At 39.1% G+C, this 18,008-nt stretch overlaps 1 protein-coding gene across 6 annotated transcripts in view; it reads right to left on the bottom strand.

Annotated features, from left to right (window-relative positions):
- Nucleotides 1-18,008, bottom strand: part of LRP6 (LDL receptor related protein 6) — a 189,082-nt gene that overhangs the window by 160,961 nt on the left and 10,113 nt on the right. For 5 of the 6 annotated variants that reach the window (XM_077807426.1, XM_077807427.1, XM_077807429.1 and 2 more), the window contains exon 1: nucleotides 15,698-15,885. Coding sequence is in view for 1 of the 6 variants with exons in the window: in XM_077807430.1 (XP_077663556.1) it covers nucleotides 15,698-16,091 (394 nt within the window). In the remaining 5 variants the exon portion in view is untranslated. Of the gene's footprint in view, nucleotides 1-15,697; nucleotides 16,092-18,008 lie in introns of those variants that run through there. The other variant, XM_077807430.1, reaches the window with a different exon arrangement.

Here is an 18,008-nt window from a genome sequence, read left to right as displayed (position 1 = left end):
AAATCATTAGTGGTGTAGAAAAAGTGAATAAGAAAAAGTTATTTACGTGTTCCCATAATATAAGAACTAGGGGCCATCAAATGAAATTAATGGGCAGCAGGTTTAACACAAATAAAAGGAAGTTCTTCTTCACACAGCGCACAGTCAACCTGTGGAGCTCCTTGCCTGAGGAGGTTGTGAAGGCTACGACTATAACAGGGTTTAAAAGAGAACTGGATAAATTCTTGGAGGTTAAGTCCATTAATGGCTATTAGCCAGGATGGGTAAGGAATGGTGTCCCTAGCCTCTGTTTGTCAGAGGGTGGAGATAGATGGCAGGAGAGAGATCACTTGATCATTATCTGTTAGGTTCACTCCCTCTGGGGCACCTGGCATTGGCCACTGTCAGTAGACAGGATACTGGGCTGGATGGACCTTTGGTCTGACCCAGTATGGCCATTCTTATGTTCTTAATGGGAAAAATGTTTACCAAAAAGGGAGGACAAAAAAATGAGAGAATCAAATGCTAATTTTTTAAAGCATCTAGAAGGATATTACAGACAGTAAGAACAGAAAATACCTCCAAATCTATCAAAAAAGTAGTTGATGCAGTCCTTTAAAAAATAATTTTCTAATTTACAACGGGTTGCACTCATACACTTTAGGACTGATTTACAAAACTGTCTGAATTGTGGTGAGCCATATATAAGGTAGCCAACTAGGTGGAACTGTAAAACTAGAGGTTTTTTGGTCAAACTCCCCCTCCTCGCCACAAAAAACAAACAAACAAACAAACAAAAAAACAAGCTCACCATACACCCTGGCTTTTTGACCAAAACAATTCTTTTTTGGCTGAAAATGTAGGAAGCTGAAGTTAGTCCCTTATTCCTAGATCTGTATTAATAAATCAATGTAAGATTAATTTTTTTTTTTTTTTTACAAATGTCACCATACATGAGTGACTGCATTTTATAACAATTTATATTAATTATGGTTTATTCAAATAATTAACTTTCAAATAAGGACCTGGGTTTTCACTGGCTGTGACAAAATACTTCTTGGGTCACCCCAAGTGACACATCCCTATAACCATGAAGTAGCTGGAACAAGTCACTCCCTAATCCACAGCTTTAGTTCTGTGCAATTTACTGCTACCTCACTCCCATCCCAACTTCCCTTTTGCATGTGGCATTTGAATAAGGAACTGGGTTTTGACTAACTGTATCTAAGAAAATGTGTCTTGGGGTCATCAGGAGACTGTTTGCGCTACCTAGGACATGCCACTTCCTGACTCAAAGCTTCGTTCTTGAGCAATAATGTAGCCACATGTCACAGCCATACCCCATTTCTCCTTCGTAAATGGTATTTTAATAAGGAACTGGGTTTGAAGTGACTGTATATGACAAGATGTATCTCAGGTGACCCCAACTGACATACCAGTGACCTTTATGGAGAGACAAGGCTATGCAACTCCCAGAGCTGAAGCCTCATTTCTGGGCAAAACTATGCAAAATACTGTACCCCAATTTCTATTTTGTATTTTGCTTGTTAGACAACTAGAAGATACATGTAAAAATCAATCAATAACAGTCTTCAACCAATTTGTTTCAACTCCAGCTGTAATATTTTCACAGAAATTATATGGATGATTAGAAATTAAGGTGTTTGTAAAAAACCCTAGTTTCTTCTTGGACAAATTAAGAGGAAAATAGCTAAATTTATCATTTTTAAAAAATGTTGGTACAAATAATACAATATTTATCAATAGTGTTGTGCCTTTTGCTCATTACACAACAAAAATAATGAAGAAACAAAATGAGCACAGCTGGCGCCGACATAATTACATACAAACGTGCCAGGTCTAGCTCAATGCATACTGCTGCTTTTCGTCATTTCTGATGGCTTCTAAAAACACAGAACAACATGTGCGCTACAAAGGACTTAAACAGATACGAGCCTGTTCCCATACACTACAATTACTGGAACCAGTGAGGGTCTTTAGTGTTGCTGTGAGCAACAGCAGCAAGGTGGCTTAGTACGCTTCCCTTCTCAAGGGATTTTGAGAACTCTCTAGTTGCGGTACCTCCACTTCCATCCTTTCCTTTTCAATTCTAAATCCCCATCACAGACATGCCAGTGACCAAGTTTAGGAAACACACAAAATGGTTCCCTGTGTTGTATGTTATCCCAACAATGTAGTCCCTGTAATGTACAGCATCTGTGCTTTAATAAACTGCTGCTTACACAAATAATTGCTGTGAACTTTATTGAGCTAAGGGGTCACACGCTTCCTAGCTGAGTAGGCTGAGCTCACTGCATGCAACATGGGCTCCTTGCATCACTGCATTCCTACCCCCACAAACTCCCTCACTGTGCCCTCCCATCCTCCTCTATTTCAGGCACTGCCTGCAACTCCCCTCACTCCCCTCCCCCCCCCCACAGGGTTTTGTGTGTCCCCTTTCCTCCCAAACCAGGGTCCCCATTCTCCCCTCCATTTCAACAGTTCTGTGTGCAGCCCCATCTTCCCCAAAACTCTCCATTCTACCCATGGCAGGGGCTCTATGTCCCCTACATTCCAAGGTCCCCCATTCTCCCCCACTCCCACAGCAGAGGATTCCCCCCTCCAAGCAGCCAGGGACCGTATGCGCCCCCCCCCCCATCCCTCTTCCCTCCTCCACTACTATTTCTTCTTTCTGTTTAGGAGGTAAATCACTGAGGGTGTCAACATGATAAACTGCATTGGGAGAACAAGCAGAGAGGAGATGGAAGTCTTGTTGTGCTGGAAGGCGTTAACTGGAGCCATCAGTTTTTTGATCTATATACAATTGCTTGAAAACTATGGCTGTGTTAAAAAGCTGGTAAGGCAGAATGTCTCTCCCATTTCGCCCCCTTTCTGCTTGACAATTTTACCCAAAAATCAAGAGGGTTTTGGTCACTGATGCCTAGAACATTCCCAAAAATTCAGGATGTGGCATTTTCTTTTCTGTATCGCTATTATTAATTTTATCATCTCCACCTAGTATTAAGCCATTACCATTGCTAACTTTTCTTTTGTTCCTAATATGCTTTTAAAAACTCTATCTTGGTGTCCTTAGCCCTATTAGCCATGAATTTTTCCCTGACAGCTGTAGACTCCCCTATCAATTTTCCACATTTCATAATATCTAATCTATATGGATTTCTATCTATTTCCTTTTCCATATGTTATATATTGTTCTATTATTATTTCTAATTACTGCCTTCACCTCACCACTGAGCCAAAGTGCAATTTTAGCCAGATGTTGGCCTCTTTCTCAATTGTGGCCATCCAATAAATTCTTCTTCAAGACTTCCCAATCTTCCTTCACATTTTTCTATCTAACGTTTTCCTCTCAATAAATTTTGCTCATAATTTTGCCCAGCTTTGGGAAATTAGTCCTTCTGAAGTGAAGAGTACATATGTTACTGGTTTGGACTGTCCACTGTTTCCTCCTACTGACTCTAAGCAGGGCATGGTCACTGGCCTGTAGTCAACCACCAACTTCCAGTCCAGTGATGAATTCATCTTCATGAGGTCCAAAAGAGAGAGCTACCTCCTGTTGGGTGCAATACCTTTTTAAATTAGAAAATTATCTATTACTTTTAGAAACCCTAATGACATTTTATTGCTGGCTGCATGAGACCTCCAACATGTGTCTTTCATACTGAATTCCCCTGTGACACCATCATTTTTCTTTCCACACATTACAGACAGGGTGTTTAATGAGTAACTCATCCTGTTCTCTGGTTTGATTCAGTGGTCTGTAATAGACACTCACCAATACCCTCTTCTGGGTGCTGTTAGTTAGCACTCTGATCTATATGCATTCAAGAGCCTGAGTCATCAATAACCCTAACACAGATAATGGCGTCTTTAATGTTCGGTGCCATCACCATGCCACTTTTATGCACTCCAGTCTTCCTAAACAAGTTATAAACCATGGGCGACAGGTATAATAGGCCAGGGAAGGCTAAGCCTCCCCTACTCCAAGCCCTGGCCCCGCCCATGCTGCACTATCTCCTCCAAGTTGGCCGTAGCTCAGCTCTGGCCAGAGGCCAGCAGGTGGCAGGTGCTGCTGGGTGGCCTGGTGCTGGGGCCAGCCATGAACTGGTGTCAGCCGGGTGCCAGGACCTGGCTGGTGGCCCGGGGCTGTTCAGCCGTAGGGAGGCCTCAGGGCTGGGGGGGCGGGGGGGGGAAGGAGGGCAGTGGAGGGGGCTCAGGGCTCTGGTGGGTGGGATCAGGAGGAAGGGGCAGGGCCACATGGCTAGCCTCCGGGGGGGAAGGGGTGCCTCACATGCCACCCATAGTTATAACAAAATAATTTTAACATTCCAATCATGTGAGTCATCCCCCCAGATTTCAGTAATGACAATTATATAAAATTTCTCCTCACTGAAAATTTCCAACTCCTCTTGCTTATTACCCAGACTCTCAGCATTGGTAGTATAAGCAAGTGAGAAACTTATTCTCTTCACATGCTTTGTTACTTTAGTTTAGCAGTTCTCAAACTGTGGGATCCCAAAGCCGGTTGCAATACCATTTTAATGGGTTCGCCGGGGCTGGCATTAGACTTGCTGGGGCCGCAGCCAAAGCCCGAGCCCCACCACCCAGGGCTAAAGCCAAAGCCTGAGAGCTTCAGCACTGGGTGGTGGTGTTCAGGTTACAGGGCCCCCACCTGTGGCTGAAGCCCTTGAGCTTTGGCTTTGGTCCCCCCCACCCGGGGTGGTAGGGATTAGGCTTTGGTCCCCACTCCCAGGATAGTGTTGCAATTTTTCTTGTCAGAAGGGGGTCACAGTGCAACAAAGTTTGAGAACCCCTGCTTTAGTTCAATTTGTGACATGATGAATTTGAGCTTGAACCAAGTTACTGTAATGCCCTCCTAACTGCTCCAGCTAGTCTCCAACAAAGATGATCATTCCCCACCTCACCTCACCTGTTGGATACATTAGTACAGCCCAATATTCCAGAATCCAAAACCCCCAGCCTGACACCAGTCACACAGCCAACAGTCCTGACTCTGTGACTAGTTGCTTCACACACCAAGGGCGACTAGTCAGGTATCTCCCCTATAGCTTTCTGTTCCCTTCCTCCAGAGATAAGTAAGGAAAAACCTGACTCGCTCAATATCTGGTAATGTTTTGATACTTCTAGCCTTGCTGACTGTCTCCTGGCTCTCTTCCTCTGTTGTCCACAAATTACCAAATTACTCTAAACTCCCTCCAAAACTCCTATTTTCTGCTCCTGTTCATCTGGCAACTGATTAATATACTGATCAGACTTGCTACTCAGCTCCACACCCATACTAAAGGGAAGGCTTAACCACTCGGACTTTAAACACTGCTTCTGTTGAAATATCCAAAGGTCACAGCCACATGGCCCTCAGTAGAAGAAACAGACCTGCTTCACCTGGCTGGCTGTCCATGGACCCACAGTCCAGTCGCACCACTGTCACAAACAACAAGCAAGAAGCCAAACACACTACTCAACAAGTCCCTCTACCGCCAAGCACAGGATCTGCAGCTTCTCCCTCTGAAACATCCCTGTTTGCTACTCCTCTTGCCTTGCTAAAGGGGGCATGTGTTTTAGGAGGAAGGAAAGATGGCGACATGGGCCACAACTTTTTACAAAGAGAAGGGGCCAGGGAGTGACTTGTCCAATTCAGAACAATCTAATGGTCACAGGGACTTTTTTTATATCACCCTGGGCTCTCGGCTCCCCACTGCCTGGAGGCAGTCTCCCGGGGAGCCAAAAGCCTGGGGTGCATCCAGGCTCTTGGCAGGGAATTGCATATGGAGCTAAGAGCCCTGGCTCTCAGCCCCTGCCCCCCACACACACTGTCCCTCTTACGTCAATGGAAGAACTCCTGGTGAGGATGCGCACCACCGATAAGAGGGCAGTGCGGACATGAAGCACCGCAGTAATTACTACGTTAGGTCTACTTAGCTTTCTAGTGTAGACATGCCCCTATTGTTCTTACAGTTACGATGTTTTTCCTGAGATTTAATCTAAATCTGCTATACTGTAGTTTGAACCCATTGCCTCTTGTCCTGCCCTCCAGGGCAAAAGAGAACAACTCTTCATCTTTTTTTGTGGCAGCCTTTCAAATATCTGAAGACTTATATCTTCCACACACACACACCCCATCTCCTCTTTTACAAACTAAACATACTCCGTTCCTTCACCCTTTCCTCAGAGGGCTTGCATTCCATCCCTACGATCATCTTTCTTGCTTCCCTTTGGATCATTACCAGTTTCTCTATATCCTTTCTATACAATCAATGACCAAAACTGGACACAGTACTCCAGTGCCGCCTAGAGCAATACTATCACCTCCCGTGACTTGCAAGCTATGCCTCTGTTAATGCAACCTAAAATTGCATTTGCTTTTTTTGCAACAGAAATGCATTGCTGGTGCATGTTCAGGCTGTGATCCCTCAAGTCCCAGATCCTTCTCAACAGTGCTGCTGCCAAGCCAGTTTTCCCCCATTCTGTATTTGTGCATTTGTTTTTTCTTCCTTAAGAGTGGCACCTCACATTTGCCTTTGTTGAATTTCATTTTGTTGTTTATAGACCAGTTCTCCAATTTACCAAGATCCCTCTGAATTTTAGCTCCATCTTCCAAAGTATTGGCAACCTCCCTTAGCTTTGTGTCCTCTGCAAACTTGATCAGTATGCTCCCTTTACCTATATCCAGATCATTAATAAAGATGTTAAACAATACTGGACCCAGAACAGATCCCTGTGGAACCCAACTAGAGACTTCTCTCCAATCCAACATCATTCCATTAATAGTTACTCTTTTGTTTGTGGTTGTTTAACCAATTATGTAGCCACTTAACGGTAGTTCTGTCGAGTCCGCATTTCTCCAGCTTACTTTACAGAGTGGCACGTGGGACTGTGTCAAACGGCTTGCTGAAGTCCAGGTATATTATGACCACCGCATTCCCCCATCCACCAAATCAATTACCCTGTCAAAGAAGGAAATCAAGCTGGCTTGACACGATTTCATCCTGGTAAATCCATGCTGGCTGCTAATGATCACCCCTTCATCCTCCTGGTATTTGCAAACTAAATGTTTTATACAGTGCTCTAGTAGCTTCCCAGGTATCAAAGTTAGCCCGACTAGTCTATAGTTTCCTGGCTCCTTCTTTTCCCCTTTTAAAGATGGGTACTATATTAGTCCTTCTTCAGTCTTCCAGGATCTCTCACGTCATTCACACATTTGTAAATATTAATGCCCGTGGGCCGAGATTTCTTCTGCTAATTCTGTCAGTACCCTTTACTAAATCATGTTAGTTAAAACTTGTTCACCAACATATTCTAAAAATTCAACCTGTCTTCATAGTCTAGACTTCCCTCGGAAGTTAGTTGTAACTGTAGGGATTGAAAGCAGGAAAAAAACATGAGCATGAGCACATGCATACCACCAGGGGCAATTTATGCAGAACAGAAATTACTATTTTGGTTTAAATATTTAACCTAAGTTATTGAGCAAACACTGCATGTAAACATCTCAAGTTTGTATTAACTTTTATGCTCAGTTGACAGTTATTTTATTAATTTATATAGCCCTTATCACCACAGCAACTAGGTGCACTGAATGCAAAACATTTCAAACAAGTTATTTTGAAGGTGACTTTATTTGATAACTGGTCTTACACCAAAGGCCTTTAGAACCAAAACCCAATCCGCACATGAATCAAAATAAGTGGGCTTTACACCATCTTGCACATTTTCTGGGAGGAGATACATGGATACGCGCAGATTTGAGCAGGTGATAAGGAAGGGAATTCATCTTAAAATGTCTAAAGTAGTATTAAATTACTGTATTGTACTGATTTATATTTTTGTACTGATTTATAACAACTGTGTACAATGATTTGCTAGTAAAAGTCAGATTTTTTAAAACTACAAAAGCAAGTTATCATCCACACCTCTCTATATTTTATATTGGGAAATTGAGTTGCTTTTTAAAAAAGCGATCTTCAAGGTCTGAACAATAAAATTGGTTCTTTTCTTCTAAAGAGTTTAGTGTATAGCGACCTAGAAACATTCTGGCAATTGACTAGAAATCAGAGGCAACACAAAACCAACAAGCATGTAGCCTGTGCTACAGTGGCAACACACCACCTTCTGAAATACTGAACTTCCACAAGTCAAGAAAACAGAAGCACTTCTACCAGGCCATACTCAGGTTTCTGGGACTTGTGGTCCTAAGATGCCCAGCAGATTTGCCTAACTGGAGAGCCACAGACCACTGCACACCCAATGAAAGAGAGAGAGAGAGAGAGAGACAGACACACACACACACACACACACATATATGAAGCTGCTGTCTGTGATGGTGTTGGCAGCAGAAGGGGGTGCCAGAAATTGCCCTGCTTTCAGCAATTGGGGAGAGGGGGATGGTAGAGAGTGGGGGGAGGAGTAATGGGGGTCAGGGACGGGTACAACAGATATGGGACTCAGAGGGGGGCTTCAGACATCCTCCAGCCCCTTCATTCAGAGCTGCTGTTCCCTTTACCCTCCATCCAGTTACTCATTTGCACATTGGAGCCTAACTTTACACTCCTATTGTAGAAAACCTTGGCTTCTGTGTGCATAAAAAAGTTCAGTTTGTTATTGTATTGAAAGTCTAAATAACTTTTCATTGTTAAAATTAAAACAATTTTTGTTTTCAAGTTTCAAAAATGTTATGCCACTCAGAAAAAAAAAGTTTTTAATAAAAATAATTTTAACCCCGATGAAGCAAATGTTTATATACACGCTTAACTTTAACATAGTTTCACAGGCTATGAAACTAGTCATGCAAATACAGTTACATACATGCATAAGGGCTTGTCTACACGTGGAGTTATTTCTGAATAAACTCCATGTGTGGACATTCTTATTCCAGATGAAGGCCACCTTTTTTCCAAATTAATTTACTCCACCCCTTTGGAAGTGGATTAATCTAAATCAGAAAAAGGTTCTCTTATTCCATTTTATTTGACTTATACCTTCTTGCAATAGTCACTTTGTCCTTGTCGCTGAGGTGACAGATCTTGTAAATGTACATGTATGCCTAGTCTTCACTAGAAAAATTAATCCAGCTGAAGCTATTACAAGGTTTAGAAAACACTTTGCTCATGCATACCAAAAATTACTACTTCAGTTAAAATGTTTAGTTCTAACTTCTTGAGCAAGCACTACATTGAAAAATTATGTATTTTATTACGTAGTCCTGTTGTAGCTGTGTTGGTCCCAGGATATTTGAGAGACAAGATGGGTGAGGTACTATCTTTTATTGGATCAACTTCTGTTGACGTAAAAGAAACTTTTCAGTTTACACAGAGCTCTTCAGGTTTGACTTCTGTACTCTGTCTATTGGTATATTACTACATTTATGTAGCCCTTTTCTCCCCAGGGGAATGACTCCAATAACCAAATCAATAAGATATAAATAATGGATTTAAAACACTTGGTTTTTAAATAAATCACTGATTTAAATCAGATTAAGGCTTTATAAAACTAATTTAAAATGTGCTATTGCAATTTTAAATTAAAACATAAATGCTGAGTTTTGTGTGTCGATGCCCCTACTGGTAGTATATCTTATATGAAATTTACTGCACTGCTAAAAACAAAAACAAACATTTTAACATTTAAGATCCTAATCTTGCAAACATTAATTTGTAGAGAAACCCTTAAAGTTATTCTGAATACGGGAGAGTATAAATTTAAAGCAGAATAGGTATTCTGGAATAACACTAATATAAACCAGGCATACATGTTCATTGGCAAGTTCTATCACCTCAGTGACAGAACCAAAATGACTGTTATAAACAAGATACAATACAAAAAAAAAAAGTCCAGAATGTATTACCAATGGGTAGCTGGCCACTTAACAAAATGACACAATCCCAAGGAAACTAGTAAAAATCATAGTCTATACTAGCTTTTATGGGCATGTGATCTATACCATATGTAGAGAGTAACACTGTAGTCAGACATAATTTGGGTCAATAAAAAGGAACACGTTATAACTGGAGAAGTATCATCTGCAAATTGGAGCATGAGAAAAATCACTCCCTTTCTCCAGAGGAGGTTTAAACTTAAGAGCTTCCCCCAACACATTATAGCTAGAAATCAACCTACATTGTCATGAAAAACAGTATATTATTCTTTGTACTCTAATGTCACCCATTAATTGAAAAGCCTTTATAATGTGAACTGATTAGAGTTTTACTTGAGAGTTTATTCACTAGCAATTATTTTAACTCTAGAGTTATTTGAATTAAAAAAACTACCACTGAAATGTAAGACATTAGTCAGAGCTTCCAGCGGACACTTAAAGTTCCCTTTCACCTCACAGTATACCTAGAAGTGAGAAAAGCTAGCTGGTCTTGGTAGCACTTTTCTTGAGACTATATGCAGTGTTGATTTTTTGTGTTATAAAAACTAAACTAAACAACTTTGTTTACACTGAAACATTCACACATTATCATCAGCTGCACATTATCATCTGCAGCACCGCTATTAAGAACAGTTTAAGTTTTAATGCAGGTCAGACAAAACACGCAGTTACAGAAATGGCGATTGGGACTTGGTCAGAGATAATCTTCTGAAACAATATTGAAAACTCCCACTGATTTCAAATGACTATAACATCTATTTCCCCTCCCTCTGAACCACACATACACAGGAGTTTATTCCACTGCCAGAAGGATGAACAGTAACTGTGTCAAATAATAAATTGCAGCATGTGAAATGAAAACCTTAAGCCATGCCCCAGTGTTTACACAATTGGCTAGCAAGATCGCTACACATTTTAAGTTATGCTGGCTTTCTTTAAGTAAAAATGCCAAGTTAAAAAAAAAAAATTCATCCCCATGTATAAACTACCAATAAAATACCATAAAATTAGGAGGTTTGGCAGTGACAGTGGCAGTTACCCCATCCATTTATTTTCCCATCATTTCCACCACTGCGGTGACACTCCCTACAAGAGCATGCCATTCCCCAGATTGGTCAACACAGCTTTGGGGAGAACAATGGCTGACGACAATACAAAGAGCGTCATGCAAAAGTTCTTACTGGCCTGAAAAACTAGGGCAACTGGGGGTAGGGGAGATTTGTTTTGAGAACTGTGGTTAAAAAAAAAAAAATCAAGAATCCTATTACAATTTAACTTCTATTAAATGGGCCCCTGCCAAGAAGTCATGATGCAACAGCTAAATGAAATTAAATTTCTTTAACTGCACACATTCAATTTAGTCCTTTTGTTTTTTAATATAGCAAATGTATAAACACCTTTCACTACCTAATTCAGCTTGACCAGAAAGCCAGAATGGTTCACAACACTGCCAGAGAAAATTTTTAAAAAAGGTTTTGAAACAAACTCAGCTAAAAATCAGAAACTTGTTATATGTGCCGATTTATATTAGATGGATTTATTAATGTTACGAAAATGGTCATTATGCATTAAACTGATTTTTTTCATTAAGCCCTGTGTAATTGCCAAGATATTTTTCTTTTTAAATTGAAAATATTTACAGATTATTTAATTTGGAGTAACAAACAACTGTGTGTAAAAAAAAGAGAGACAGGCTGAAATTCCAAAGAGAAGAGACAGTTTTGTTTTTCAAGTTCTAGATTTTACTATTAGGCTACTGTTCTTAGTCCTCTTTGCTGCTGGTTCCACACACCAGCTCATGGGCACTAATATAAAACTCCCAGACAGCACACTGGTACTTCTATCTATGCAGTAATAAATTAATAAATGCAGGGTGGATAAAAATCAATGTTTTAAATAAAAAAAATCCAATTTTTTTTAAAATCAGATTTTTTGATAAAATACTTTTTGACAAAGAAAGCTATCTAAAGATAGTTTTAATTAAGATCACTATAGCTGAAAGATATCTCATCATGGAATAGGGATTATAAATTCTAATTTATAGTATGAGACAATATATTCATGTAATGTTTAAGAAAAGCTTTGTAAACGAGTTCCAACAGTTCATGGATTAGTGACCCAATCTTCGGGGGTTTCAAAGGCTTCTGTATAGATTATTTAGGTTAATCTTTCTATCGTCCCTTGGCCCACCCTGCTTCCCACAGCCCCCATTGGCCTGGAGTGGCGAACTGCGTCCAGTGGGATCTGCAATCAGCCAAACCTGTGGATGCGGCAGGTAAACAAACCGATCCGGCCCGACACAGGCTTTCCCTGAACAAGCGACAGACCGGCTTTGAGAACCACTGGTCTAGAAGATACCATCAGAGATGCTTACATTTGCAGTTCTCAAACCACGGATTTGTGTTTCCAGAGGTAACAGCAAAAATGTTTATTAATAAATAAAAGGTGAGAAATAACAGACCTCAAATCTATTGTCCCTCTGCAAATTTGTGTACACAGAGTCAATCCCTTACCTCTCTCTAAACGTGTAAAGTTTCAAAAAGTTCAACGAATAGAAGATTGTTGTGGGCAAAATAGATCTGGACAAGGAGAAGAACTCTGGAGATAAATGTGAGAAACAAGGGACATATGCTTGTTTTGTTAAAATATTATAGGTTTGCTGTTGAAGAAAAAAATCCAGAATACTTAACGGTGTTGTTTTAGTTAAATAAAACAATTTAAATGTCTGTTTGGTGATGTTCTCCTCCTAATACAGCATGGCAAGAAAATCCTTCAAATATTAATGATTAACCTGTTGAATTGGAGATAGTTCACCTCCCAATAACTTCATAAATATCTGCTTCAATTACCTTTGGTAAACGAAATAACCAAACATTCATTTTCTGATATAGCTTTAAAACTAATCTGAAAAGTCTTAAAAATAAATCACTGTTCAAAAATGCATAGTGTGTATCTTCTAAAAATGAAACCTACATCTGACTAGTGAAGAACACGTATTAAGGTTACAACAATCAACAAGAATGCACTTTTATGAAGAAAACCATTTAAATCAAGTCTTCCTGACTAGTGATTTAAATCAATTTGATTTAAATCAAATCCACCCTGAATAAATGCTACTGAAAACAGAAAAAAAAGATAGTTTTCATACTTTCTGTATTCCTATCCCTGTGCTGATGCCACTCATCCTTAATGCTCAAGAGAAAGTTTTGACATACGATCAGCTTGCAAAAATGGCATCTCTCTTCAATGGATTTTAAGCAGACAAAACTGCATTCCAAATTTGATTAAAAAGTGAAAGAATAAAATTACTGCTAACGTTTTTCTGATTTTTAGACTGATCAATCTCTTCAAAATATTAAATAAACCACCAGGAAACATGCCCTTTATTTCACAACTTACACTAGTAACTAAATTGTATCAATAAATCTCATCAGGGACAGTTTTATTGGAGAGTTAGAAGAGAGAATATTCCTTTATATTTAAAGCTCAATCTTTGAAAGGGTTCTTGTCTTGAACTTCTACTGACAAGAACTGTAGTAAGATTTGGAAATGTTTTCTTGCCTTTCAATTACATGAAGATTTAAATTAAAAATTGAAAGATTGTGATCAGAGAATAAACTATTAATTAGGAATCTGACTTTCTGAAAGATTATGGAAAGCGTTTTTGCTCATCTATAGTGGATTGTCCTGTTATTGCTTATTTTTGGTCAATGAACCCCCCCAAAAGTGTGTACTACTGCATTAGATTTATCTTTGGCTCCTTCAATTTTTTTCTTTTTACAGCTCTACTCTCAGGTAAACCTTGTGAGAAAGTACAATAATCTACATACTCATCCAATTCTAGCCACCAAGAATGTTATTGTGCATACTTGGAAATTAAGTACTCCTCTTGCAAAGCCCAAGTGGCTTGCTAAAGTTTGGTTTCTATTAGTTATGGACAAAATTTCTCTTCTGTTACAAAACAAACTGCTAAACTTGATTGCCGCATGGACACTATCTTTGGCTAGGTCAACAGAAACCACAGTAACCTTGACAAGCCAAAAAAGCTTCCCAATTCTGTTTTTCTACAAATTTCATTCCTGATGTTCTGCATATGAATTTTAACTATTTTTATAAAGAAAACACTAGTGTGATGTAGTGCAACCAACTGCTGGCAAACCTATCCCAAACATATTTGCCTTATTTTTCCCCTTCTCTTTTTTGGGTGGGCTTTATATTTTCATTTGCTTCCTTCAGTATTTTTATTGTTTTAGGGTTGTATGTAACTGATGTATTAAGTTTACTGTTTCAGTGTCAGAGTTTAAAAACTTTCAAAGCAATTGGTGGGCAGGGAGGAGAACTCCATCTCCCTTTTGCTGGTTACGGTTGCATCCATTTATTTCTAAACCTGTTGATATACGCGTGTAGGGACTGTGGAGGAAGTACTTTTATTCTTATTATATCTTGTCCATAAGCCTCTCAAAATTATATGGGGAAAACTTGAAAAACATTGTATTACAATTTATCTATAAAGTTTAGCAATTGAATATGACAGCACATTTTACTATATAACTCCTATACTTGAAAACCAAACTATGCCTTCAAATAAACTAAAAATGAGATTGCCTCTCTTTAAATTGTAATATGGCTATAAGGACAAATTCAGAACTAGCAACCAAAGCATCCAACATTCTACCTAATACCCCCAGATATCTGAAACTGAGAAAGGTGTTGGCAGAGACCCTTTTATAAAAGCACCCTCTCTGTCGGTCTTCTTAATATTGCTGATACAGGTGAACTTTCTTGCTCAGATAAAAACACACTCTTCTTTTATTTGTAAGCTACTCTACATAATAGACCCTATTCAAATTTTTAAGAAAAAGAATGTTGGGTTAAGTGGGCCACTAGGTTATTGCACCAGCCTTTCATTTCTGGAGACCATCAGGTTTTAGAAAGAACATCACAAGCAACCACGCATTTCGTGGTCGCATCCTAAATTTCAGTGGGCATTCATCTACATCACAAAAACTACCATTGAATTTAGCATGCTAGATGGCCACCGTTTAGGGAGAGGCCCCCCGAAGGGAATTAACAGAGAGTACTGCAAGTCATGACTAAGGTCCACTACCAGACTTTGAAATGGCAGTTGAAGAAGAAGAAGAAAGCTTGTACTATGCCTAGCCTGAGCCAGTTCTACTGTATCACTGTTTTTATTACAACAGAATTTCCCAACAGCACTGGGGTCAGATATTTGCAATAAATGTATTTTCTAATTGACTACTGAAACCTCTCTCAACATTATCATTATGTTTTTTCTCATTTATTACGATGTTAACACTATATTGTAACAAATGCTGAGCAGAGACAAAAAAAGTTATTCAGATCACAGCAGCAATACAGTATATTACAGCTCCATAGGCAGGTGTTGGCTTTACAAACAGACTCCATCTGTTTTCACGTTAATCAGAACCAAACGAATTATCATCCTCTGCATTGCTACTAGAACAAGAATAGTTTCTTCTCACATTGTTTGCTTGCGCATCTAATGTTTTTAAACAGAGACAGTTTGTTGTTCAGACAGCAAGCCATCTCGCACGTACACAAAAATCATCATCAATATTGCTGATTATTATTTTCACAACTCACAGCAAGTGCAAGAAAAACAAGACCACCATCTGGTATGCAAACTGGCTTAGGACAGTACCATATTTAAAGGTCACAGCATAACTGAGAATATTCAGATCTCTTTAAGCATGGTGAATTTCAATAACTAATGACCAAGACATGCCAAAGATTTTAAAAAAAAAACAAAACCCAAAGACTTACCCTCTTGCAGGATCTAAGGCTATTGCTCTGGGCTGATCCAATTCTTGCCAAAATAAAACTTTTCTCAAAGATCCGTCTAAATTGGAAACTTCAATCCGATTTGTTTCAGAATCTGTCCAGTATAGTTTCTCTCCCAGCCAATCGCATGCCAGCCCGTCAGGTGACAAAAGCCCAGAAATGACCACATTCTGTATACTCCCAGTTTTGTTAAATTCTGTTCGTTTAATGGCTTCTTCGCTTACATCACTCCAGTATATCAACCCGCGGACAAACACAAAGTCCACTGCGGCTGCATCTTCCAAACCACCCACTACAACTGTAGCATTCTCTTTCCCATTTTCAGCATCCACCAATCGCAGATCACGTCGGTTTGCATACAGCAGCAGCGGGGCAGCTTTAGGTGGGGGGGAAAAATACACATATTAATGTAAGTCAGGCTATTACAATTTAAGGCAGTAGTACTTTCATAGACATGGTATAAAAGGGCTAATTCAATGACTCCAGAAAAGGCAGCCTTTGGAAGTTAACTAGATAACCTGAAGTCACAGTTTCAAATCTCAGCAAGATCCTCTCAGCTCTTTCAAAGGAGATAAATTACTAACATACCGCTCACTATCCTACGGTGTGTGTAGTTCAGATAAAAAAAAAAAAAAAAACAGGTCTCAATACATTCATTGAAGAACACATGGACCCTTTTTCCTAGCAGAGCAGTGTTCAAACAGTATCTGAAGGGGAAACTGAGGCCAGTGTGCTGTGCACCATTTGCTCACCTGCTGCTGCCCTGCAATCTAAAGTCGGCTCCTTTTTAACAGTGTTGCACATACACACTCTGAAGCAGCTTGGAATAAAAGACATTATATAAAATGTTAATTAGTACTAAAGCGAGGGGAAAAAGTAGGGCTACAAAGACTGCATGAAGTCTTCCTTCAAACTGAGGCCCACCATGCCGTGTTTACTTATCTGATCAAATGTCTTTTTTTACATGCCTAGTTTGCCTACCACATACTTGTTTCTGCACAGTCGGTATAAGTTTCATATGTAACCCACAAATAAAACTACTGAAAGGTAGTAACCATGAAAAGAGATATTTTAAAAGTAACATCTATTTAATTATACTCAACCACAAGTAGTATCACATGGCATCATGAACATTCCAGCATCATTTGCACGGCAATGGAAGTTAGTAAGAACAAGTTTTTAAAACAAAGAAACACCACAAACGAAATCTCCTTTTAAACTGTTATCACAAAATGGAACTAGCCTTCTCTATGATTGCCAAGGTACTATTGTGATGAGGGCACATAAAATACCTAGCTAGACACGGAGGTTGGCCCTCTAAACATATTCATGTACATGCCATTATATCATTGCTATCAACTTAACAAAAAACTGTAGACTTACCTATAGCTGTCAGTTCTCTCTACAAGCTAAAGTAACCTGTTAGGTCACCAGAGAGGGGCCTGCATTAATGGAGTCAAAAACTGCACATGGTTTGATGACGGCCATTGTTTCTGTATAGGTCTGAAGATTCTTACAAAGATAGCACATTTGTTTCCAGAAAATAGACAGTTCTTATATAAAAAGCTTACACTGAGACTAGAAATCCAAGTGCCTGTTAAATCAATTTACACTTTAAAATGCCGCCTCAGAAGTTCAGCTTTCTCAAGACTATTCATTGCATTTGTTCCATACCATGTCCTTCAGAAACTCACATGGGGAGCGGGAGGGGACAGAACAGAAAATAAATTTTTGTTCTGTGTCATTCTGTGTCAGGAACCGTATGTAAAAGTGTTCCAATTTTTTTAAAAAAATAAAATTTGAACTTTGTTTTTAAAATTTTGTTTAGGTTCATTTTATAAACACTGCATAAAAATTCCCCTCACATCCAATCATTTAGATCTCTACATAACATTGAGTGTTTTTTTCTAACAAAGTCAGATTTCAAACTTAACATCTTTATCTACCCACATTATTGATTTACAGCAAAACATTTAGTGCAGGCATAGTACTTCTATGGGAGTTGAGGAGGCATTTTTACAGAATCAGAGGGGAACCCAATTTTAAGAAACAAATTTGTTACTTTATCTTTCTACCTTCCTTTCTCTCCCCTGCAAAAAAAAATCTAAAAAATTAATTTTAATGATTTAAAAGATAGTTTCCAAAACTTTAGGTCTCAAGTTGCTTAGACAGGTCACAAGAAGTCACATACAAAAAAAAGGCACATTTTCCAAAAAAGTTATTCAACACTCTGAAAACGATAAATGGGAATGAGCAAAATAATTGTGTGTTCCTGTAAGGTTACCATGTAAAC

Source organism: Eretmochelys imbricata, chromosome 1 (genome assembly GCF_965152235.1).
Source record: "Eretmochelys imbricata isolate rEreImb1 chromosome 1, rEreImb1.hap1, whole genome shotgun sequence".
NCBI lineage: Eukaryota > Metazoa > Chordata > Testudines > Cheloniidae > Eretmochelys > Eretmochelys imbricata.
The sequence above is the reverse complement of the archived record's forward strand: the minus strand, read 5'-3'. Positions and strand labels throughout refer to the sequence as shown.